General features: G+C 40.3%; 1 protein-coding gene across 1 annotated transcript in view; it reads right to left on the reverse strand.

Annotated features, from left to right (window-relative positions):
• The window catches only part of LOC118225655 (tetratricopeptide repeat protein 39C-like), a 36,995-nt gene that overhangs the window by 14,325 nt on the left and 2,931 nt on the right, over positions 1 to 19,739 (reverse strand). Inside the window, exons 3-5 of the mRNA XM_035414420.1 lie at positions 12,024 to 12,072; positions 647 to 775; positions 78 to 192 (exon numbers count right to left, since the gene is read on the reverse strand). Coding sequence (XP_035270311.1) covers positions 78 to 192; positions 647 to 775; positions 12,024 to 12,072 — 293 coding nt within the window. The remainder of the gene's footprint in view (positions 1 to 77; positions 193 to 646; positions 776 to 12,023; positions 12,073 to 19,739) is intronic.

The raw sequence follows: 19,739 nt of genomic DNA on the forward strand, positions 1-19,739 counted from the left end.
AACCTTATAATCATTTGTGTTCAATACTAAAGAAAAAAGAAAACTCAGGAGGGTATTGGTGTAGAGCAGAGACGCACCTGAGAGCTCCTGCTTGACGAAGGAGAGCACGGCCAGGTATACCTGACAGTCCGCTACGATGATCTGTCTCTGCAGGCGATCCACAACTGTCACGCCAGGCCTCGGGGAGTCCACCTGAGGAGTCAGAGAGAGAGAGAAACGCACAGCATCGTGGGTACAGGACATTCAGACAGAGCAGCTGGGTGCCGTTCAACAAAGGCGCCATCCGGCAGCGTTCAACTAAATTGCCGCAGGCGCCTGCTTTCAATTTGCATGCTTTCCATAAACAAACGCTCATGCACGAACGCCAGGACTTACAGTGAGGTGGAAAGGGGGATGCATTATGCTACAACCACAGCTCTAAGCACTTATCACATAGTCTGTGCCGTCACGACAAAAACACACAGAAAGAGTCAAAAGGATTACAGGGCCTTATGAGAACCGGACTGGAAACAACAAAGGTTTTTATTTTTTACTTTTATTTTTTTTTAAAGACTTCAGATTCAACTGTCCCTTTGTCGTCTCTGAGACGTGAGACCCCACAGTTCCCAGTCAGAAAAGGGAAATGGCCCCCTGCCCAGGCACTCACGTTCTTTTTGATCTTGTTCTTGATGGTCTCGATGACCCCAGCGTTGTCGCTCTCACAAAGCTTCTCCGTGGCCCGCAGGTCCTCGCAGGCGGTTTGCATCTTCTCCTCCTCAAAGGTCATCATGGCGTTCTGCGAAACACAAACACGGCACATTTCAGTCATCCCGCAGCAGCATCCCGCTGCAGCCTGTGGACCCACATTTCACTGAGCAGTTTGTACAGGGAATAGAACTGCAGAATGGACCTCTCTACAGCATTTTCATAAATGCCCAGTTTTGTTAAGCAATGCCTACATTACAATTTGACCAGCTAACAATGATTAGCAGAATGTTATATGAATGTCATATGAGATAATGTGATATGTCAACATCGACCCCAGCCGCCCTACAGTACCTCCCCAACAGCATTAAAGCCTGCAATTTAGGCCCCTGTCAGGAAAGAAAAGCATGAGCCAGCCTTTTCCGGGGACTGCGGTAATGGACAATCATGTCAATGGAAAAAAATAAACAATCAAATCCATTGCTGGGCGAGTGCCATTACGCTGAACAGGGAACAATGAAGCAGGATGTTCAAGGACAGTTATTTCACTGGCAACGACAATAAAAATTTACTGGAGAGAATGCAAAAAATTCCAGAGGCCATTCACTCCTGTGTTCTTTTACGCACTAAACATCTCTCAAACCACCAATTTTGCTTCAGCCGTAATTTTCCTGTTTTTCACTTGAATAGATTTGCTGCCTGTGGGCGGGGGGGAGATGTGGAAAAACCTTGAACAGTAGATGCAACGCAATAATGCGTTTGGAGGAATGGAGTTAAGCCTGTAATGTCACAGATCTGTGGCTCTTAGACCTGTAACAAAAGGTTCTTTCTCCTGCACAGTACAGTAGAACAGCAATAACACAGGCACTGTACGCAAGAGTGTACAGCTTCTGTTTTCACAGGGATTAGCAAACACAGTCATTTTTAACTGCTGAAGCCATTTTCTTATCATTCAAAATTTTTCATAATTAGGAATATTTAAAACCTAACCTCTAATGAATTTGTAAAAAAGAAAAAAAAAGGGGAACCACAAAATTCCTCTGGGCTGTACAAAAACTGATGGTGTTTTCACACCAATACATACAATTGCCTCACTACATATAATGGCCGTGTACTTTTAAAAAATGTCATATCTATTGGGTTAGTTTTATTTTACCTTCATGTATATCAGAGGAGCCTGGTCCATAGAGGCAGAGGAGGTTGCTCCTCCTCTATTTTTGAGAGGCAAGATTGAGATCAAAATATAAAAAAAGAGTAATTGGTTGAAATAAACCATTACCAAATCTCAGTATCATTTATAAAATATTTTTAATCTCTTCTTTGGAAAAAAATCTATTATTGAAATTCTTATTAAAATGCTTCAACAGTGACACCTGCAGGGCAGGCAAGAGGGAAAAGGGCAGTCTGTGTGAAGTGGTGGGGGGGGGGGGGGGGCGGGGGCAGAGGAGGACGGGCGCCTGCTGTCCTCCTTAGGGCGGGATCTCCTATATCAATTTAATCAGAGACTGTAAAAATTAAAATAATTTAATGTACTTCATTTTTTTCATGCTAATCTGTTATTGGCCAAAACACGTAAAATGATGCTCCAAGGGAGGACATCCTCCTTAACCAATCAACAACCAGAGTACAATATTGACATCGCGTTGGTCCAATGATAATTTCCAAATTTCATCTTCAATTCTCTACCATTGTATTGTATTATCACGTGCACATTGCAACTACTTTTTAAAACACATCACTAAAAAATTAGATTTTATTTAAGCCTTTTCAACCAGAGGAGGTTGGTCCACAGAGGCAGAGGAGGTTGTCCAAATTTCCTTTTTTTCAGATTTACGTTTCCCTTTTTTATCGAGCAGTAGCTACCTACTTGCGTTAGCCAATGCAACAGTTAGCTTGTTGTAGCAGCCCTGAAGGACTGAGCTAACGGCGAGAATGGATTTTGAGGAGGGGTGCTGCTATTGCTAACGAGGCAATTAACGTCAGCGTGAGTGAGGGGGTCACAGAGAGACATGGACGCAGACGCAGAACGTGGGATGGGGAAGAACATCTTGTGGATTATTTGTTGTCACAGCCATTCCACAATTTGGATTACGTAGCAGGTGAGGATCAAGACTGCTGGACGACCAGCTCCACAGATAACCATGGTCAAAAATTCTAATTCTAGTGACACCCCGAGGTTCCAGAGCCAGTAGTAATTATATGTGTCTTTCCCTCTCGTTCACCTGGCCCCTTTTTTATATTCATCCTTGTGTTGTAATATGAGGAATAAACCACGACGGACTGTCCCGTTATTGGAAAATAATATAGGGTCGTTTAATCACCCCCGAAGTAGGCTACGTTATTTTCCAATAACGGGACAGCCCGGATGGGTTTACTCCACTTATTCAACGGGTTACCAACAATGACTATACATGGTTACTTTTATATTTATCGATTTTTATCGATTTAATCAGCTGCAAGTGAAATATTCTTCCGCGGGCGTTTGGGCATATTATTTTACCGTTGTCAAGCAAAATCGGTTAGTTCCATTTGCACCGGCGTTGTTAAACAAAAAACCTCAGGTCGTTAATTGTATGAAAACAATGATTCTATCAAGAAAAAATAGTTCCTTTTCGTTTTGTACCATACAGTATAGCACCAATTTTGGTCATTTTTGTCATTACATTATTTAATAAAACTGCATGAAACCATAAGTCAATCAAATTCATCTCCCTAGCACTGTCTTAATTTTTAAATGGTGTGGTCGCAATGTAGCCTACATAGGCTAACGTTTTTCTAAGACCCTCTGAAACGGGTTTTAAATGCCAGCTAGCTTTATGACAGGCTCGCCGTCACTTGTCACCTAGCCAATATTAAAATTCTTGGTTTTAGGTCAGAATGGCCTCACGGCCACCTACATAGTTATCTGATATGCGTTTATCTGACTCAAAATTCAAAGACTTTTAGTTAGCAGAGATGTATATCTAGTTTTTATATTATCACTTTTGAGAAACAGACCAATATAATCTGATCTAGCTCTGTTTTGACCATAGAAATGCTCTTTATCCCTGCTCTCCCCTCCACAAAGGAATCATCTTTGGTGCAATTAAAATCACACACATAGTGTCCTGGGGTTTTCTCTCCTTTGAAAGTTATAGGCTACTTTTATCTTCTGGCGGGAACATAGAACACAAACTCTTGGGGGCCAGAGATCTCTACTAGAGAACACATTTCAAAGATTTTGATTAAAAATTTTAAAGCAATCTGTGACATTTAGCCTACTTGCAATCATTGAAAATCTTAATGTCTATACAGATAATGGTTTTTGATAATGATAATGGCCTGATAGAATTTATTTTTACATTTTTAGAAGCGGTTTAAGTTTCAAGGGAAAACCAACGCAGTGCAATTTGGTTTTCTTACATGGAAAATATTTAGCCTGAAGGATATTATTTTGATAACAATATTGTGGCGATCTTGCCTGTGTGTAACTAAATAATTGTTAGCTTGTTAGCGGTTAACTTGTCCCGCTCCGCGATCGTGTAAATACTCGTTATTTTGAATGTGTGTAGCCTGCTAGGAATCGCTTCCGTAGCGCTAGCAGCCCTCGGGTTTATGATTTTCACCGTCATGTTTCTGTCATTAGTCAATTAGCCAATACTGTTGTTGTATTCCCTGCCTGTCTCTGTTTTGCGTGTCTCGTGCTGCTGTTTCCCGCTGTATGTAAATCCGACCTTTGTGTGATGTGCCGTTAAGGCTGTGTGATTGGTTAGTTTCCGTTGCGCCGGGGCAGCCAATCACGGCAAACGGGGTTTGACAAAAGCAGGCTTCGCCCAGCTATGATGGTCAGTCTACGAATTACCGTTTTGAGGAGATGTCACAAATAAAGCGAAGCTCCCCGGGAGCGATTCGAAAATAGCCAAGCCAGTCTCCGTCTCTGCTTCCTCGCGAAAACGCCACAATATCATAGTGCTAAGCCCTGCTTCACAACAAGTGACCAGTTTCACAACAATAGACCAATCACATCTGTAGGTAGGCAGTGTAGTGCAGTAATGAAAACAAATGTCTTACCTACACTTAGGCCCAAAACAAACCCAACGTATGTACAGGAATGCAAATGACAACACCAGGCCGACACACTGCAAACGCACGGCCTGGGTGTACATACTCAATGTACGTTCTTATGTCCCTGTGTAGGTAATAAACCCAAGTCATCAAGGGGGCGATCCAGGACAGCTACAAAAGACTGAATGGAAGAATGCATAAATCAAAGTAGACAGCTTCATCCTGCTGTTGCCTACTCGCCTTGACGGTTGACACTGCAGCTTGCACTAGTGTTGCATTAACAATTTCAAGTGACAGTTTAGAACACAACAACACGTGAAATTGACTTTCCGTAGCTTGAAAGCATCCGCATTTTTGCGTCCCGTATGTTTCGGGCCTTGCACTCTGGTGTGTTGCGAATAATTCTACTAAAGGGTTTAATGTTCAATCTGTCCAGAATGTCACTGTCTGTGCACATGTAAGACAGCCAGGTGTGTTAGGGCGCGGTCACACATACGCAAAATTAACATTGGCGAATATTCGCCTCTTGTTCACTTCCATTCTGTGCGAGCGAAGGAGCGAATAAAACATTCGCTTCCGGTGGTGAAGCAAATTTGCATCTTCGATTCGCGTGGAGTTCAACTTTGGTGAACTTTGACCGGTGAATTCACAGCCTCAACCAATAGCAAAGTGTGTGTGGTTAACCCCACTTTGCTGTAATTGGCTGTAGTTTTCTTAGTGAGCCAGGATGGAGGAGACTTTGATTGTTGCATGTGTCTAACCAGCCGGTATTGTGCAATCTTCAGTGTACATTTTCCCGTCGCAAAACCAACAACCGCTCATGTGATATCACAACCGCTCATGTGTGACCAACAACCACAACCACTCAAACAGACTACAAACCAGCAAACCGATTACCATGTGCATCACATCCTGCACTGCCCACACCTAGCACGACAAGATACGAATTTCGCCTCGGCAGGCGATGGTCATTTGCCTGCATTCGCACATGTGTGACCGCGCCCTTAACCTTATTTTCAGTCATTACATTCTGCAGACAGACATCCATCCATCCATTATCTGTACCAGCTTTTCCTGGACAGGGTCGCAGGGCGTGCTGGAGCCTATCCCAGTGTGCATTGGACAAGAGGCAGGAATACACCCTGAACAGGCCGCAAATCTATCACAGGGCACACTATTCACTCACCCATTCATACCTATGGGAAATTTAGAGTCTCAAATGAACTTAACCTGCATGTCTTTGGACAGACACAGGGAGATCATGCAAACTCCCCACAGAAAAAGAAACTCTGCAAGTAGATTTTCATACCGTACGGAAATTAATGGAAAACAATGGTTGCATGGAAGGTAGAAGAAACAACTTCAACAATCTAAAAAGCTATTGTTTGCTTTGCAGCAATATAACGTAAATACAAAATTGATAGTAAATAGGCTTTAGTATCCAAAATACCGGTATGGTCCTTTAAAGGCATACTAAGCAGGATTTTTTCAGCCTTGCTATGGCCATGTATTTAGAATAAAATAAGTCTCCTCTTCCATCTTAAACCCTGCCGACTCGCCCCCGAGTTCCAAATCAACATGCAAATTCATTAAAAACTACCTGGTAAATTTTTCCAATCAATTACTCCAACTGGATATCACATTGTAATTTAAAAACCAGACATTCCAGTCAAAATTCTAAACATCTAGCAACCCTAGCTGAATGGCTACAGGTAATATTACTTACAGGTCCAACCGAAACAAGCTAACTCCACATCGCTTTTCATATCCTTGGCAAACTACAGCTGACGCCACCGAGGAAAAGCAATTCCAAGGTTAGCTATAGTTTTTGAGCAAGCGCTGTCAGCTTGCCGTTTTGCTTTGCTGTGTCTGGGCCATTAAGCATCTAGCTACGGTAGCTAGCAACAAACATTCCGCTGCTGTGTAGCCACTCCCAACCCTCCCCACACAGAAAAGAGTGCCTTGCCCAGAAACGTCCCAAACACATTTTAGAATAACAAATACAGGTAAAGGTGCTCAAATTAGATTAAAGTGCATAAAGGCAGAGATTGCTAGTGCATCATAAATATGCCTTAGCATGGTTATTTCATAATATTTTAAAGGTAAAAATCCTGCATAGTATGCCTTCAAGTTCCTGAACAGGCAAGCAGACCCAACTGGAAATGAAAAGACAACTCAATGCAGGCAGTGTGCCTAGGCAGTGTGCAAAGTGTAGGCCAGAAACAGGCTGAGCTCTGTCTCCACTAGGGCTGTCAAAAAATATTTTAAGTTTGAAAACTATTCGAAAATCTTTCTTTTTTTAAAGTTCGAACCTAAATTTGAGCATTCGAATATTAGTTTTGGATCCCGTGTATTGTACTTAACACGCAGGCTTTAATTTCATGCGGTGAATCATGTTCATGCACACAAAGTTCATTTCCTGTGCTAACGTTACTTCCTCTGTCAACAAAAAACGTTCCGCCCTGTACCCAGAGCAAGTGGATCGTCTGGTTTTCCTTACCAATAACCTCCGGTGATACTCAGCTCCATGGACACCTAACGTTACTGGTCAGCTAGCCTCACGAGCCAGGCTTTTTTTTCAATTCGTTCAACAGATCTGGTCAGCTAACAATTTAGGATAAATAATGTTCCCATGGCAGGCTATGTTTCCTTTCTTTTCTGAAGATTTTGATAAAATTGGATGATGAAAGAAGTTAAACAAACTAAACAGAGTAAATAATTTATGTTGTTTTAGGCTACAGGTAGGCCATTAGCCGTTTGAATAGTTAGAAATAAACAGCAATTTACTATAAACAATCATTTCCTTATGATTATTAAATGCTGATTTGTGGCAAATTACATCAACGATAAAGTGATTTATTCATTTGCACGTTAGGCTATAGTGCAGGGGGCTCATATATGAAATGAACTTGAGTGCATACGTCAAGTGAAGACCTGACGTAGAGCCACGACCGTTTCCACGGTCAAATCGAGTCATGTTGAAATTTTTATAAATCACTACTTTGACGTGATTTTCTACGCACGCGCCACACAGTTGATGTAAAATACGTTTTATAAATGAGGCCCCAGATGTAGTAACCTAGTATTAAAGTTCACCGATGTCCTCTATTCTCCTGCCCGATTGTGAAAAATAACGTGTAGGCCAGTTTAGAGGGAGCGTCACGTGCATATTGCGCCCGACATTAAGCAGCTTATTTTTGTTAATTATATGCAAATGATATTCGAACTCTAACTAATTACAAAAGCTAATATTCGAACTCAATTTCATGGCACTTTTGACAGCCTTAGTCTCCACCATGACTGCGTGTGTCCAATCGGAAGTCAGTTAAGAAAAGCAAGTCAAGCAAGTTATTTTCAGTCAACTATACCTTTTTTTAACCTATAGCTCATGATTGTAGCTATATGGCCAGGCTTCTGCATACAATTAATATTGAAGCAATTTGAAAGGAATTTCAATTTCAAAAACTACTGAGTGAAATCACTTATAATTATATAAAAAAATAAACAAAATAGAAACTAAAAACTAAATAAGCATAAAAATGAAAACATGGGAATCACACTCATTACATCATATTTAAATTGTTTTTTTTTATTATTACGTAAACAAATTTGCTACAGCCTGTCTTTCAACATCTCTAGTTTGTAGACAATGGGTGTATTGCCCCCCCCCCCTCCATGGCAATCCACTACAGGGCAAGTTTTGAGAAGCAGACAGACCAAAGTGTCTGCAGAAGGAAACAGAAAAAAGAAGTCTATTTGTTGCTGATGTGTGAACTATTTCAACACACCTATTAATCAGTCTAAAACCTGAACGAACGTAAAAAAAACAACTTGATGCCTACGGCATAATCATGAAATAAAGACAAGCTCTCTGCAAGCCCCCCCCCCCCACAGCAAACCCACCCACCATGATAGCAAACAGGACTGAGTCAACAGTGTATTTAATAATTCACGCCTGATGAATTAATGAATTGTTCTCGTCAAGGTTGTCCTGGCAACATGAGGCAGTAGGACCTAGTTCAGCATTGCAAGGGCCCTTTCGATCCCAATTAAGGAAAACTTCAAAGGGGGACTGGGGCTCAGAAAGGTCAGGCTTGGATGCATGGCATTATGTCATACTGTCCAACTCCTCCCCCCAGGTCTGAGTGCAATGGAAAATGTGTACCCGAATGCAAAGGTTCCTAAACTGTGTGCTGGGGAAAAGTATTTACAGTATATCATACACTTCCCATTACATCCATTCAACCAGTTACAACATAGGCTAATATGTGAAAAAACATATTCAGCTTTCTGTTTATAAGTTTTTCAATCCATATACTACTTACGAGTGTGTTACATGCTTAGAAAATTTGGATAGGAGCACCTACAAAAATTACAAAATAATTTTTCAACCCTAATCTGTAAAGGAAGGCAATGGCATGTCACCACATAATAACTTTCTGCTTCATGGAGAGTACATATTATACAGAGAAAAGTTGAACAATACGGTCCCTTCTGAAACCAGTAACATGAGCTTCCAAACAGCTGTACAAAATAATTTGCTGTAATGCAACGGAAATGGCAAATAAGCGTGGGCTGTTGTGATGGGGGCAGCTCCAGTTCCAGCTTTGATGGCTGGTGAGTGATTACAGTGACTACAGACGAGAGCCCTCGGTGATAGGGCCAGAGAGCACTGCTGCTGCACGCCCCCATTGAGCAACATCCCTTACCTCTGCTCTCCTTTTCGAAAACTGCTCTGGCACAAAACGCATCCAGCAGTTTTTCGTTTTTTTTTTTTTTTTTGAACCAAGTATGATGTGCACCTGTGCGCATCTGAGCAAGTTACCGAAGATACATTAGGGTGCAAGCCTACTGTTATTGTCATTTCTATTACTATTCAGCCTTCTTCCTTTTACCAGAAAATGGTTACAAGTCTTTCAGACATTTGTTGCGATGCAGCATGTTCATAACAGTCCCTAACAAGTTTGAAAAGGAAAAGTTTCAACATCAATAACAAAACAATGCAAATGAGGCTATGTCAGTCATCGTTATGCTAATCATTCTCAGGCAGGCCAAAAAGCAGTCCTATGACACAATGTGTACTAGTTTTGAACACGATGTTTGGTCTAAATTGGACATTGGGAACTATATTATTAATGAATATTAGGCTATATGAATCCTGTGAAATCAAAGTGTTTGATTTGCATCCCATCAATTAGCTAAGTTTCTCAAAAAGTTTTTTTTCTTTCTACAAAATAATGTTTTAACTGAATTTGCAACAGAAACATTGTTTTGTGAAAAAAACAAGGCTGCCGCAAGAACTGGAATATTGTGCATTGTCAGCAATGATGTCTAGGGAGCTGAAGCATGACAAACTTGTAATTAATCAAACTTTATTCCAAAGACCTTAAGAGATTGGAAGACAATACACTTTTCTCTTGTTTTTTTCATGTCCATTAGCCTATATTACAGTTGAGGACAAGAGTTTGCATACACCTAAGCTAAAGACATTCAAACTCAATTTTTCACAACTCCACACTTTTCATGTTACCATACATTTCCTGTGTTAAGTCAATTAGGGGATCTACTTTATTTCCATAACAGGTCATTTCAAAATAATAGCTAAAAGACTTATTTTAGCTTTTACGCACTATATCAGATTTTCAGTGGGTCAAAAGTTGATATACACTTTGTTAGTATTTGGTGGCATTGCCTTTTAATTGCTTAACTTGAATCAAAGGCTTGGGTTAGCCTTCCACAAGCTTATCACATTACTTTGATGGAATTTTTGCCCATTCCTCCTGACAGAACTGGGGTAACTCAGTCAGGTTTGTGGGCCTCCTTGCTCGGACACACTTTTTCAGTTCAGTCGCCAAATTTCTATGGGATTCAGGTTAGAGCTTTGTGATGGCCACTCCAATACTTTCACTTTGTTGTCTTTAAGCCATTTTGTTACAACTTTGGAGCTATGCTTAGGATCACTGTCCTGCTGGAAGACCCAGTTGTGACCAAGCTTTATCTTTCTAGCTGATGTCTTGAGCTGTTGCTTCAAGTGTTCCTCCTGCCTCATGATGCCATCTATTTTCTGTAGTGCACCAGTCCCTTTTCCAGCAAAACACCCCCACAACATGATGCTGCCACCCCTATGCTTCACAGCTGGGATGGTGTTCTTCGGATTTAAAGCCTCACCCTTTTTTTCTCCATACATAGCGCTGATCATTAAGGCCGCAAACTTCATTCTGGCTTTTTTTATGCCATATACTTGGAGTAGGGACTTCTTCCTTGCAGGCCATGGCGATGTAGGATTCTCTTAATGGTGGATGTAGCCTACATACTTTTGTACCTGATGCTGCCAAATCCTTCATCAGTTCCTTTGTTGTTGTCTTGGGGTTCAGTTGAACCTGTCGGACCAAAGTTCGTTCAGCCCTGGGAGTTAATTTGTGCCTCCTTCCTGAATGATGCAGTTTCTGTGTGGTCCCAAGATTTTTATATTTGCATACAATTGTTTGTACAGATGCTCGTGGTACCTTCAGTTGTTTTGAAATTGCTCCTAAGGAGGAACCAGACTTGTGGAAGTCCACAATTTTTTTCTGAGGTCTTGGCTGAGTTGCTTGGATTTTCCCATGTTATATCAAGGGCAAAAAGGCAGTGGCTCTAAAGGTAGGCCCTTAAATACAGCCACAGGTGCCAATTAGCTCACGATTAACTCCTAATTATGACAATTGGCCAATCAGAAGCTTCTACAAAGTCATTAAGCTACATCAATTTCTGGAATTTTCCAGACTGTTTAAAGAGACAGTCAACTTAGTGTATGTAAACTTTTTACCCACTGGAATTCTGATATAGTGAATTAAAGCTGAAATAAATATGTCTGTAATCGATTGTTTTAAAATGACCTCTGTTGTGAACAAAGTAGATGTCCTAATTGACTTGCCAAAAGAAATGTATGGTAACGGAGTTGTGAAAAACTGAGTTTGAATATCTTTAGCCTAGGTGTATGTAAACTTTTGGCCTCAACTGTAGGCTTGCACAATAAACTTCTCATGGCTATTATTTATCAATAAAATCAAGCGCAATCTGTAGTTATATGTGAATAATGTGTCAATACATTTAAATTTAGTTATGCATTAGATGCTCACTTAAGTGCATAATGTGCAAAAAATGCCAGCTATGTAAATTGCATGGCAAAAGGACCTCTCATTAACTAGGGTTGTGCTACGTCAGTCTTTTCTGCAAGACGGCACTGCTTTTGATGGAATGAAATCCCCTGTGCGTGAAATGATAGGGTCAGGGTAGAGAACTGGGGGGTTACTCACTAGGAAGCTGACAAAGCTGGCTCCGAAACTCATCAGCGGGCTGTAGTTCCTGGGGGGGGGGGGATAGAGAGAGAATGAAGAGTATGTCATCTTAAAGGCCTCATTACAGCATGGGCTAGGGTCAGTGTCAAGAGTGCCACCCACACCACTTGAAGGGAACTGGCACAGTTTCATAACTGCAGTGATTCATATTCTCCCCATCAACAGTATGTACAGCTGCCTTAGGTAGGGAGAGAGAACCTGAAAGAGCAATACCAAGAGAAGGAAAGACAGTGAATGGAGGGGACAGGGAGTGAAAAGAGAGGGTGGGAAAAGGGATAAAAACAAGGGAGGAAAAGGGGAAATGGAGAATACATGAGGACAGCAAGGCAGAGAATAATTGAGGAGAGATATGGGAGGGAAAGAAAGAAGGTGAAAGGTAGTGATACAATTACATAAGATTAAAACAACTACCTTTTCTCGGTATGCATGTTCTGAGCCTAGATCCTCAGTTTTCTTGAATCGACATGTTTGAACCACTCACAAGAGCCAAACTACATGCTTTAGGCTTAAATGATCACTCTGGGAATGGGAAAGTTAACATCATGTCTGATTACCGACCCTGACAGATGCAAGTTTGAATCCAAGTACAGTACATGGCTGCTCCTTCGAGAATAATACTGCATGTTACTCCATATATAAATGATTGACTTGACAGAATGCAATGCTTGTCAGAAAGGTGAAACTTAAGTAAACACTATTCTCACGAAGATCCAGGTCAGCTTACAGAACTCATTCATTTGGGTGTACTGTTCTCTGAGGCACTTGGTTGAGCATTTCATGAAGCAGGAACACAAACTGTCATTCAACTGTATTAATTTCACATAAGCTAATTCCTGGACTTCAAGGATACAAGAAGGATAACTTTAAATGTAATTACACCAAATATGCGGGTAAACTCAGCAAATAAATGTGAGTCAAATAGGGGTTTTTCGAATACAGGATGCAGCAAGTATAATTTCCACAACCACAACCTCAAAACAATACATTTATCAACCTTCAAACAGTAGAGGTACCAATGAAACACTTTTAAACATTTATTAAAAATAAATATTTAAATAAACATTTATTCATTTATTTTTTACAGCCTATCATATCGGAATCCTTCAATTTACTACAGAAGGGAATTGCTTGTTAATGCCTGAACTAAATTCAGTGCCTTGGCACAATGTCGCCTGATCATGCTGTGTCCCCCCAAGTCGACCCCATCTTCAACTGCAATTAGTGCTACAGTGACATTTACCCGACCAGTGGGAAGGGAATGGCCTAATGTGGATATACTTACATTGACGAGAACATGGAGTATTGGGCTTTTGTATTCAGGGGGCTGGGAGCAATCCTGCAGCCCGGCCTCACCTACCAGTTTGTCATAGTTAAAGGGGCAGTTCACCCATTAATTAAATTAAGGTATGCTTCCACTTAACCGGAGTAGGGTCTGTCCATCCAGATATGTGACAAGTTTTTCATTTGCTGCAGTTCACCCTGACAAAATGGATCTCACGGGCCCACCTTCGTGTGGCTTTAAAACTCCAAAAATTAGCCTAACATTTGAAAAATTCAACAGTAACATGTCTTTGCTAACATTATCCCATGATTACTCAAAAGCATCCACAGAGCTTAAGTTCTGTACAGTTTCATTGATCTTCAACCGAAGCATGCCAACTGTGTAACCTGTATATGCACAACGTCTTATACAGGCAGATTAGTACATAACTTGAGTGGTGGAGATGTGACATTGGTGGAATGCGACTTTTTGTAGTTTCACTATAGCAACTTGTTTGCAAATTACTTTGCTGTTATGTGCTTTAATATAGTAAGTTGCTCGCACGTTGCTATATTGAAACTACAACAAACAGTCACGTTTCACCACGTCACCACCACTCAAGTTTCATACTAGTCCGCCTGCACGAGACTTTGTGAAACTATCTGGATGGACAGATACTACACTGGGTAAGAGGAATCATACCTAAATGTTCATATTTTGGTGAACTGCTCCTTTAATGTCATTAACTGTGACAAACTGTCACAGTTAATTTGTGATTTGTGATTTGTGATTTATGTACCTCTGTTATATTTGACAGGCATATTATAAGGCAAATTGCTGTAGAAACTCAGAGATACAAATGCACTGGGAATGGAGGTTCTTTGGAACTCTGAAATGTTCCTAACTTTGAAAATGATATAAAAATACAATTTAATTAAATTAAAAGTTTCACATTTTTAACTTTTAATTATGGAGTCATTATTTATATTATTGTAGCCTTATTTTTATTGGCTACACTCAATGTGTAGCTAGGAACCTTACCTCAAATAAGTCAAAAGGACCTTGCTAAAACATTAATATGTTTGATTGGCTTCAGACCTGGGTCAAATACATATTTGTTTTGAATTCAAATACTTTTCTACACTTTACTGATCTTGTCTGGTGTATTGGAACCAATGAAATACTCTCAAAAAGTGCAAACCCTGCCTTCTGGTCATATTGGCAGGCTCAGTTACACCAGGCATGATCAATAGAGCACAGAAAAGTAGGCTATTTGAAGCCAAAACAAATCAGGCTGCACCTCTCCCCATCCCTCCCTACCCCCCTGTAAATGACTGTAAGCTTAGGGTTGTAACTAGGCAGCTGTTTCGTAGGTGACTTAGGTGCATTAACTGTCTTAACTACTGCTTGTATTTTTTCCATAGACTGCGTTGTTGCCGTTCTCGTTGTGTTAGTGTTAATCAGTTTAACCTTCAGGGTCCAAGTTGAACTATGCAGTTGTTCCCTGCACTTGGACCGGTACTTCTCTCTAGGGGTTTTGTCATACTTGTTCCTGGTTATGGTTATACACTTTGTTGTACGTCGCTCTGGATAAGAGCGTCTGCCAAATGCCTGTAATGTAATGTAATGTAATGTAATTTGACCCAGGTCTGATTAGCTTTATAAATAGATCACCTTTTCAGTTAAATACTGTTTGGTCTTTGATTTTTCCCTAGCCCTCTTCATATTAATAACTAGGCAATTCCATGGCAAAACAATGACACTCAGAGGCACATTTTAAACTTTCAAATGAGTGTAAAATCAAGAATTCTGACTGCACTGTCCAACAACCCATGCACCTTTTTAGTAAAGAAATATACAGATTACTAAGCTTGGTAACTGAATGATGCAAAAAACAACAACACAGGAACACTCTTTTCATGGAGCCTAGAGCCTGTTTTCTAAGAAGCTGAAAGCTATGATATTACACCTTGAATTATAAAAATATGGTACTTTTAAATTACAGCAAGCCAAGTATCCTATGCTAAAGTAATGATGGTAAAACATTAACAGAAACACTCTGACTTGTAATATACATAATGTGCATGAATATTGGTATTTAATGCCACGTTGTTAAAGATTATGCTGTTGGCACTAATATTAATATATTCTATATGTTATGTTCTACAGCCCGGGTATGATTTATGTCTAAAGCATAATGCACAAAAATTATATAAAAAACGAATTCTGCTCCAAGAACGACAAAGATTTCTAACAAGCTAATGCTAATTTGTTCAGTTCACCAAAATACTTTTTAATTGGCTTCAGCAATAACCTCTGCAAAAAGAAAAGGTTCTTTATTGTCGTCAGCTGTAGTTGGAAGGATCCTATGAATCTCACTTAGACACACGTGTCTAGAAGTGACAATGCGGCCTTTAATGAGAAAGGCAAGGCCCTTGAAAAAGACAGAGCCTTTTGTTACACTCAGACAGGGAATAAGCAGGAGGTGACATGTTGAAAAAGGCATTTTGTACCAGAGTACTGGCTAAAGAACAGAGTTTATTGCCCTATTTCCAGAACTAAAAGAAATCAAAATAAATAAATAAATAAATATGTTTAAATGGAACTTTTCTTCTCCAACTCGTCATATTCTGGGGCAAAAATCAATAGGCCCTACTTCATCTGAATGTTGATTTAAAAATTTAAACATGCATATAAATTGTATATTTCTGATTTACTATCCTGAGAATATACGCTTTTAGCTTACACTGACAATAAATTTAACACCAATTATCATCAAGTCATCAATACCACTTTTCTTCCCTGTATTCTCTCTGTCTGACCTCTTATTCCTAATACAAGCAAAATGCTTATACAATCAACATAGAATATACATATATATACAATATACATATACAATCAATGATATATAAACTGTGCTTGAAGTCTGGAGCAGCACTAGGAGCCTAAATAACACTTCATCCATTTCCGCACAAGTCACCAGTTAGACAAATCTGAGAGAATCCCAATGTTTACTCTGGAATGGATCACCATCACTTAGCTAAAATCAGACAACATCTTAGTACAATATTATGCACAACACTAGACTAGATGACTCATTCCTGAAAATGATTATTGCTCTGGTTGAGAAAGCTAGCTAAACACAGCATTAAATAATGGACTATTAGGGATTGTATTGCCTTGTGGCAACATGCGAATGAGACAGGAATACAGTGTGTGTTGTTTTAGAGCTACTGTAAGATAATACCCAAAATGCATCATGGACTCCACCTCTTGTCATTACTGAGGCACCATGCCACATTCTCCCTACCCCACTCTCATCCATTCACACACACACATATTCCTCACACACACTCTTCTAAGCAGTTATCTCACGTCCTCTAGTCCATGCTCATTACCATTACATCATGGTACAAACTGACTCACTCTCTCACACAGGGGAGAGAGAATGTGTAAGTGTGTGTGTGTGTGTGTGTGAGAAAGAGAGAGAGAGAATATCTCTGCAACATGTATGCTCAAAGAAACTTCATGAATATATTTATGCACTCCACTATCAAATAGGTCCTAATTAGTACAGGGAAGTGGGAAAAGCAGGTGCAGCTGATCAGTGCACTACCTCAACCTTCAGCTACAGAGTTCTTTAGCACAGAAACACAACCACACTGTCTACATACGAACCTGATACTGTGCCCCATTTTGTCAGTGGCACTGGGAATGTAGGTTGCTACTATGACCCTCACATTAGCATGGGAATCGCTCATGGCTGGATAACATGGGTGAGTGAGGTAATGATGTCACGAGGGGATCTGAGACTACCCTTGTTTGATGCCTGAAACAAATGGAGAAGTCTAAGGAAAAAACTGCAAACTGGCCAGTTTCTTTCTTTACTTTTCAGACCAGCAATCAAAATGTGTCATCTGATCACATGCTGGCCTCAGAGTTTATCAGATATGCAATATGCAGCTGTGTTTGGCCAATGTTTTATGGAAAAGACATGCACGTGCACAAATTCGTAGCTGAAATTCTGACAGTTTCCTATTAATAGTATTATGAGTAGAACATCTTGTTTTAGTGTATAGTATATTCTCAAAGGGCCTTTATTCTGAAATTCCACAGTGAAAAGTTGTGGAAATGTTTGTGCAGTGACCTGGGGCCCTCTAGATTGTGCCAGAAGTGGAATTAGTGATTGGAAACATACAGTTTCCTTTTTACATTATTCTGAGTAGAATATCCTTTGTTAGTGTATAATATAGGCCTATTTGGAGGACTTTTACTCTGAAATTCCACAGTGAATCGTTCTGGAACCTTTTATGCAGCTACCTGGGGTCCTCAAGAATGTGTCAGAAGTCGAATTAGTGATTGGAAACAGACTGTTTTCTTTAAATAAATTCTGAGTACAACATCTTGTTTTGGTGTATAACATATTTGAAATGTCTTTATTCTGAAATTACAGTGAATCGTTCTTGAACTTTTTGTGCAGCTACCTGGGGTCTTCTAGAATCTGAAGTGGAATTAGTGATTGGAAACAGACAATTTCCTTTTCATAATATGCTGAATATGATATATGTATAAGAGACGTCAAGGCTCTGAATATTAAAATTCCACAGTGAATTCTCCCGAGTCATAACCTCCTTGGTGAGCCAGTGAAATTGATTTGGCGTTTAGAACGATAAATAGTGTATTTTTTTCATTTCACTTTCTGAATCATACCCTAATATTATTAGTCGACTGTAAAGTAGGCAAAATGAAAGCGTTGGCAAACCGCGTTTTTCGACGGATTATTCAATTCATTACCGTAATAATAACACAAGTGTGCATGCAGAAAGAAATAACGTGGCGGCTGGCTTGACTGTGATTTCCGAAGTGGCGGCTGGCTTGTCCGCAGTGGTTAAGGTGGTATATACACGTGCCCCCCCCCCGGGTGGTCGATAATAGGTGCTCTCACTGTAGCTAGCTCTAGTTAGTACAGGTGTGCCATGGGTCTGGACGGTTTCGTGCTTGTTTAAATACACACACACTGGGTTTCCCTGATTAGACATTTTAGCATGTCAAACTCATAGCAATCTCAACTCCTCTCATTAACATGTGACACAAAGTCAGCCAATGAAAACTCTTATTAAGTCCAAAACTATATTGTGGGAATGTCACTCTGGTTCCCATTTAAAATGGCAAAGGCCTGCATTCATTACCATTAGCAGCCAAATTAAAAGCAGAGTGTCAGAATAACTTCTGTATTCTAAACGAAAAATGAAACTATTTGTTCAGCTTACTTCCGTGAGTGATTATGTCATGTAAAGCAACATAAGCATGTGACCATCTGCAAGTCAAGTGGAGTCATAATGATGCCTCGGAAGTATGGGCACAAATTATGTCATCAACAGTCTGAAATGCTTTGTCATGTACTAATGTCATATTGTAATGATAGTTACAAGCTGTGCTGTGCACATAAATGCCATTAATAATGTGTGAATTGCAAGACTTAAAGCATGCAAGTCAGCACTGCCCAGTGTATAGACAATGCATATAAGCTCACATAAACAAATACAGATAGCATAAGCAACAAAGAATATCTTCTGAAAATGATGTGATTCAAGGGACAAAAGGAACTTGAGAAATCTGTGGCTTTGGCAGTAGGGCTATCTGTGGATTTTCATACATTATTACAATGGTTTCAGACTGGACATGTAGTCACTCCACAGTCCAAACCTGTGACCTTAAGAGCAATGGGCCTCATTCACCAACCATTCTTAAGAAGAATTTTCTTCTTAAAACCCACTTACACAGCTTCGGACTACCAGCACCACCGCAGTAGTCAAGAAGGCACAGCAGCGACTCTACTTCCTGAGGATCCTCAGGAAAAACAACCTGCAAGAGAAGCTGCTGGTGTCCTACTACCGCTGCTCCATCGAGAGTGTGCTGACATACTGTATCTCTGCGTGGTATGCCAGCTGCTCTGCAGCAGACAGGAGAGCCCTTCAGAGGGTCATAAATACTGCCCAGAAGATCATCGGCTGCTCACTGCCCTCTTTGGAGGACTTATTCAGCTCTCGTTGCCTCAGTAGAGCAGCCAACATACTGAAATACTGACCTATCCCACCCTGGACATCATCTATTTAACCTGCTGCCCTCTGGCAGACGCTTCAGGTCCATCATATCACGGACAAACAGACTTAAGAACAGCTTCTACCCCAGAGCCATACGAGAACTGAACACTGCCAAACACCGACCCTGACTATTTGGGACCTGTGTGACTATCAGCACTACATACTTGCAGTTACATTTATAGAACACTGCACAGATGTTTATATTTCAACTGCACCTTGTATGTATATATTCCTAATTGCACTACTTGTACATAGGGCCAGTTCAGAAATGTGCAATATCTCAGCTGCTAATCATACCATATTGTATTG

The sequence above is a fragment of the Anguilla anguilla genome, chromosome 4 (genome assembly GCF_013347855.1).
Source record: "Anguilla anguilla isolate fAngAng1 chromosome 4, fAngAng1.pri, whole genome shotgun sequence".
Lineage (NCBI taxonomy): Eukaryota > Metazoa > Chordata > Actinopteri > Anguilliformes > Anguillidae > Anguilla > Anguilla anguilla.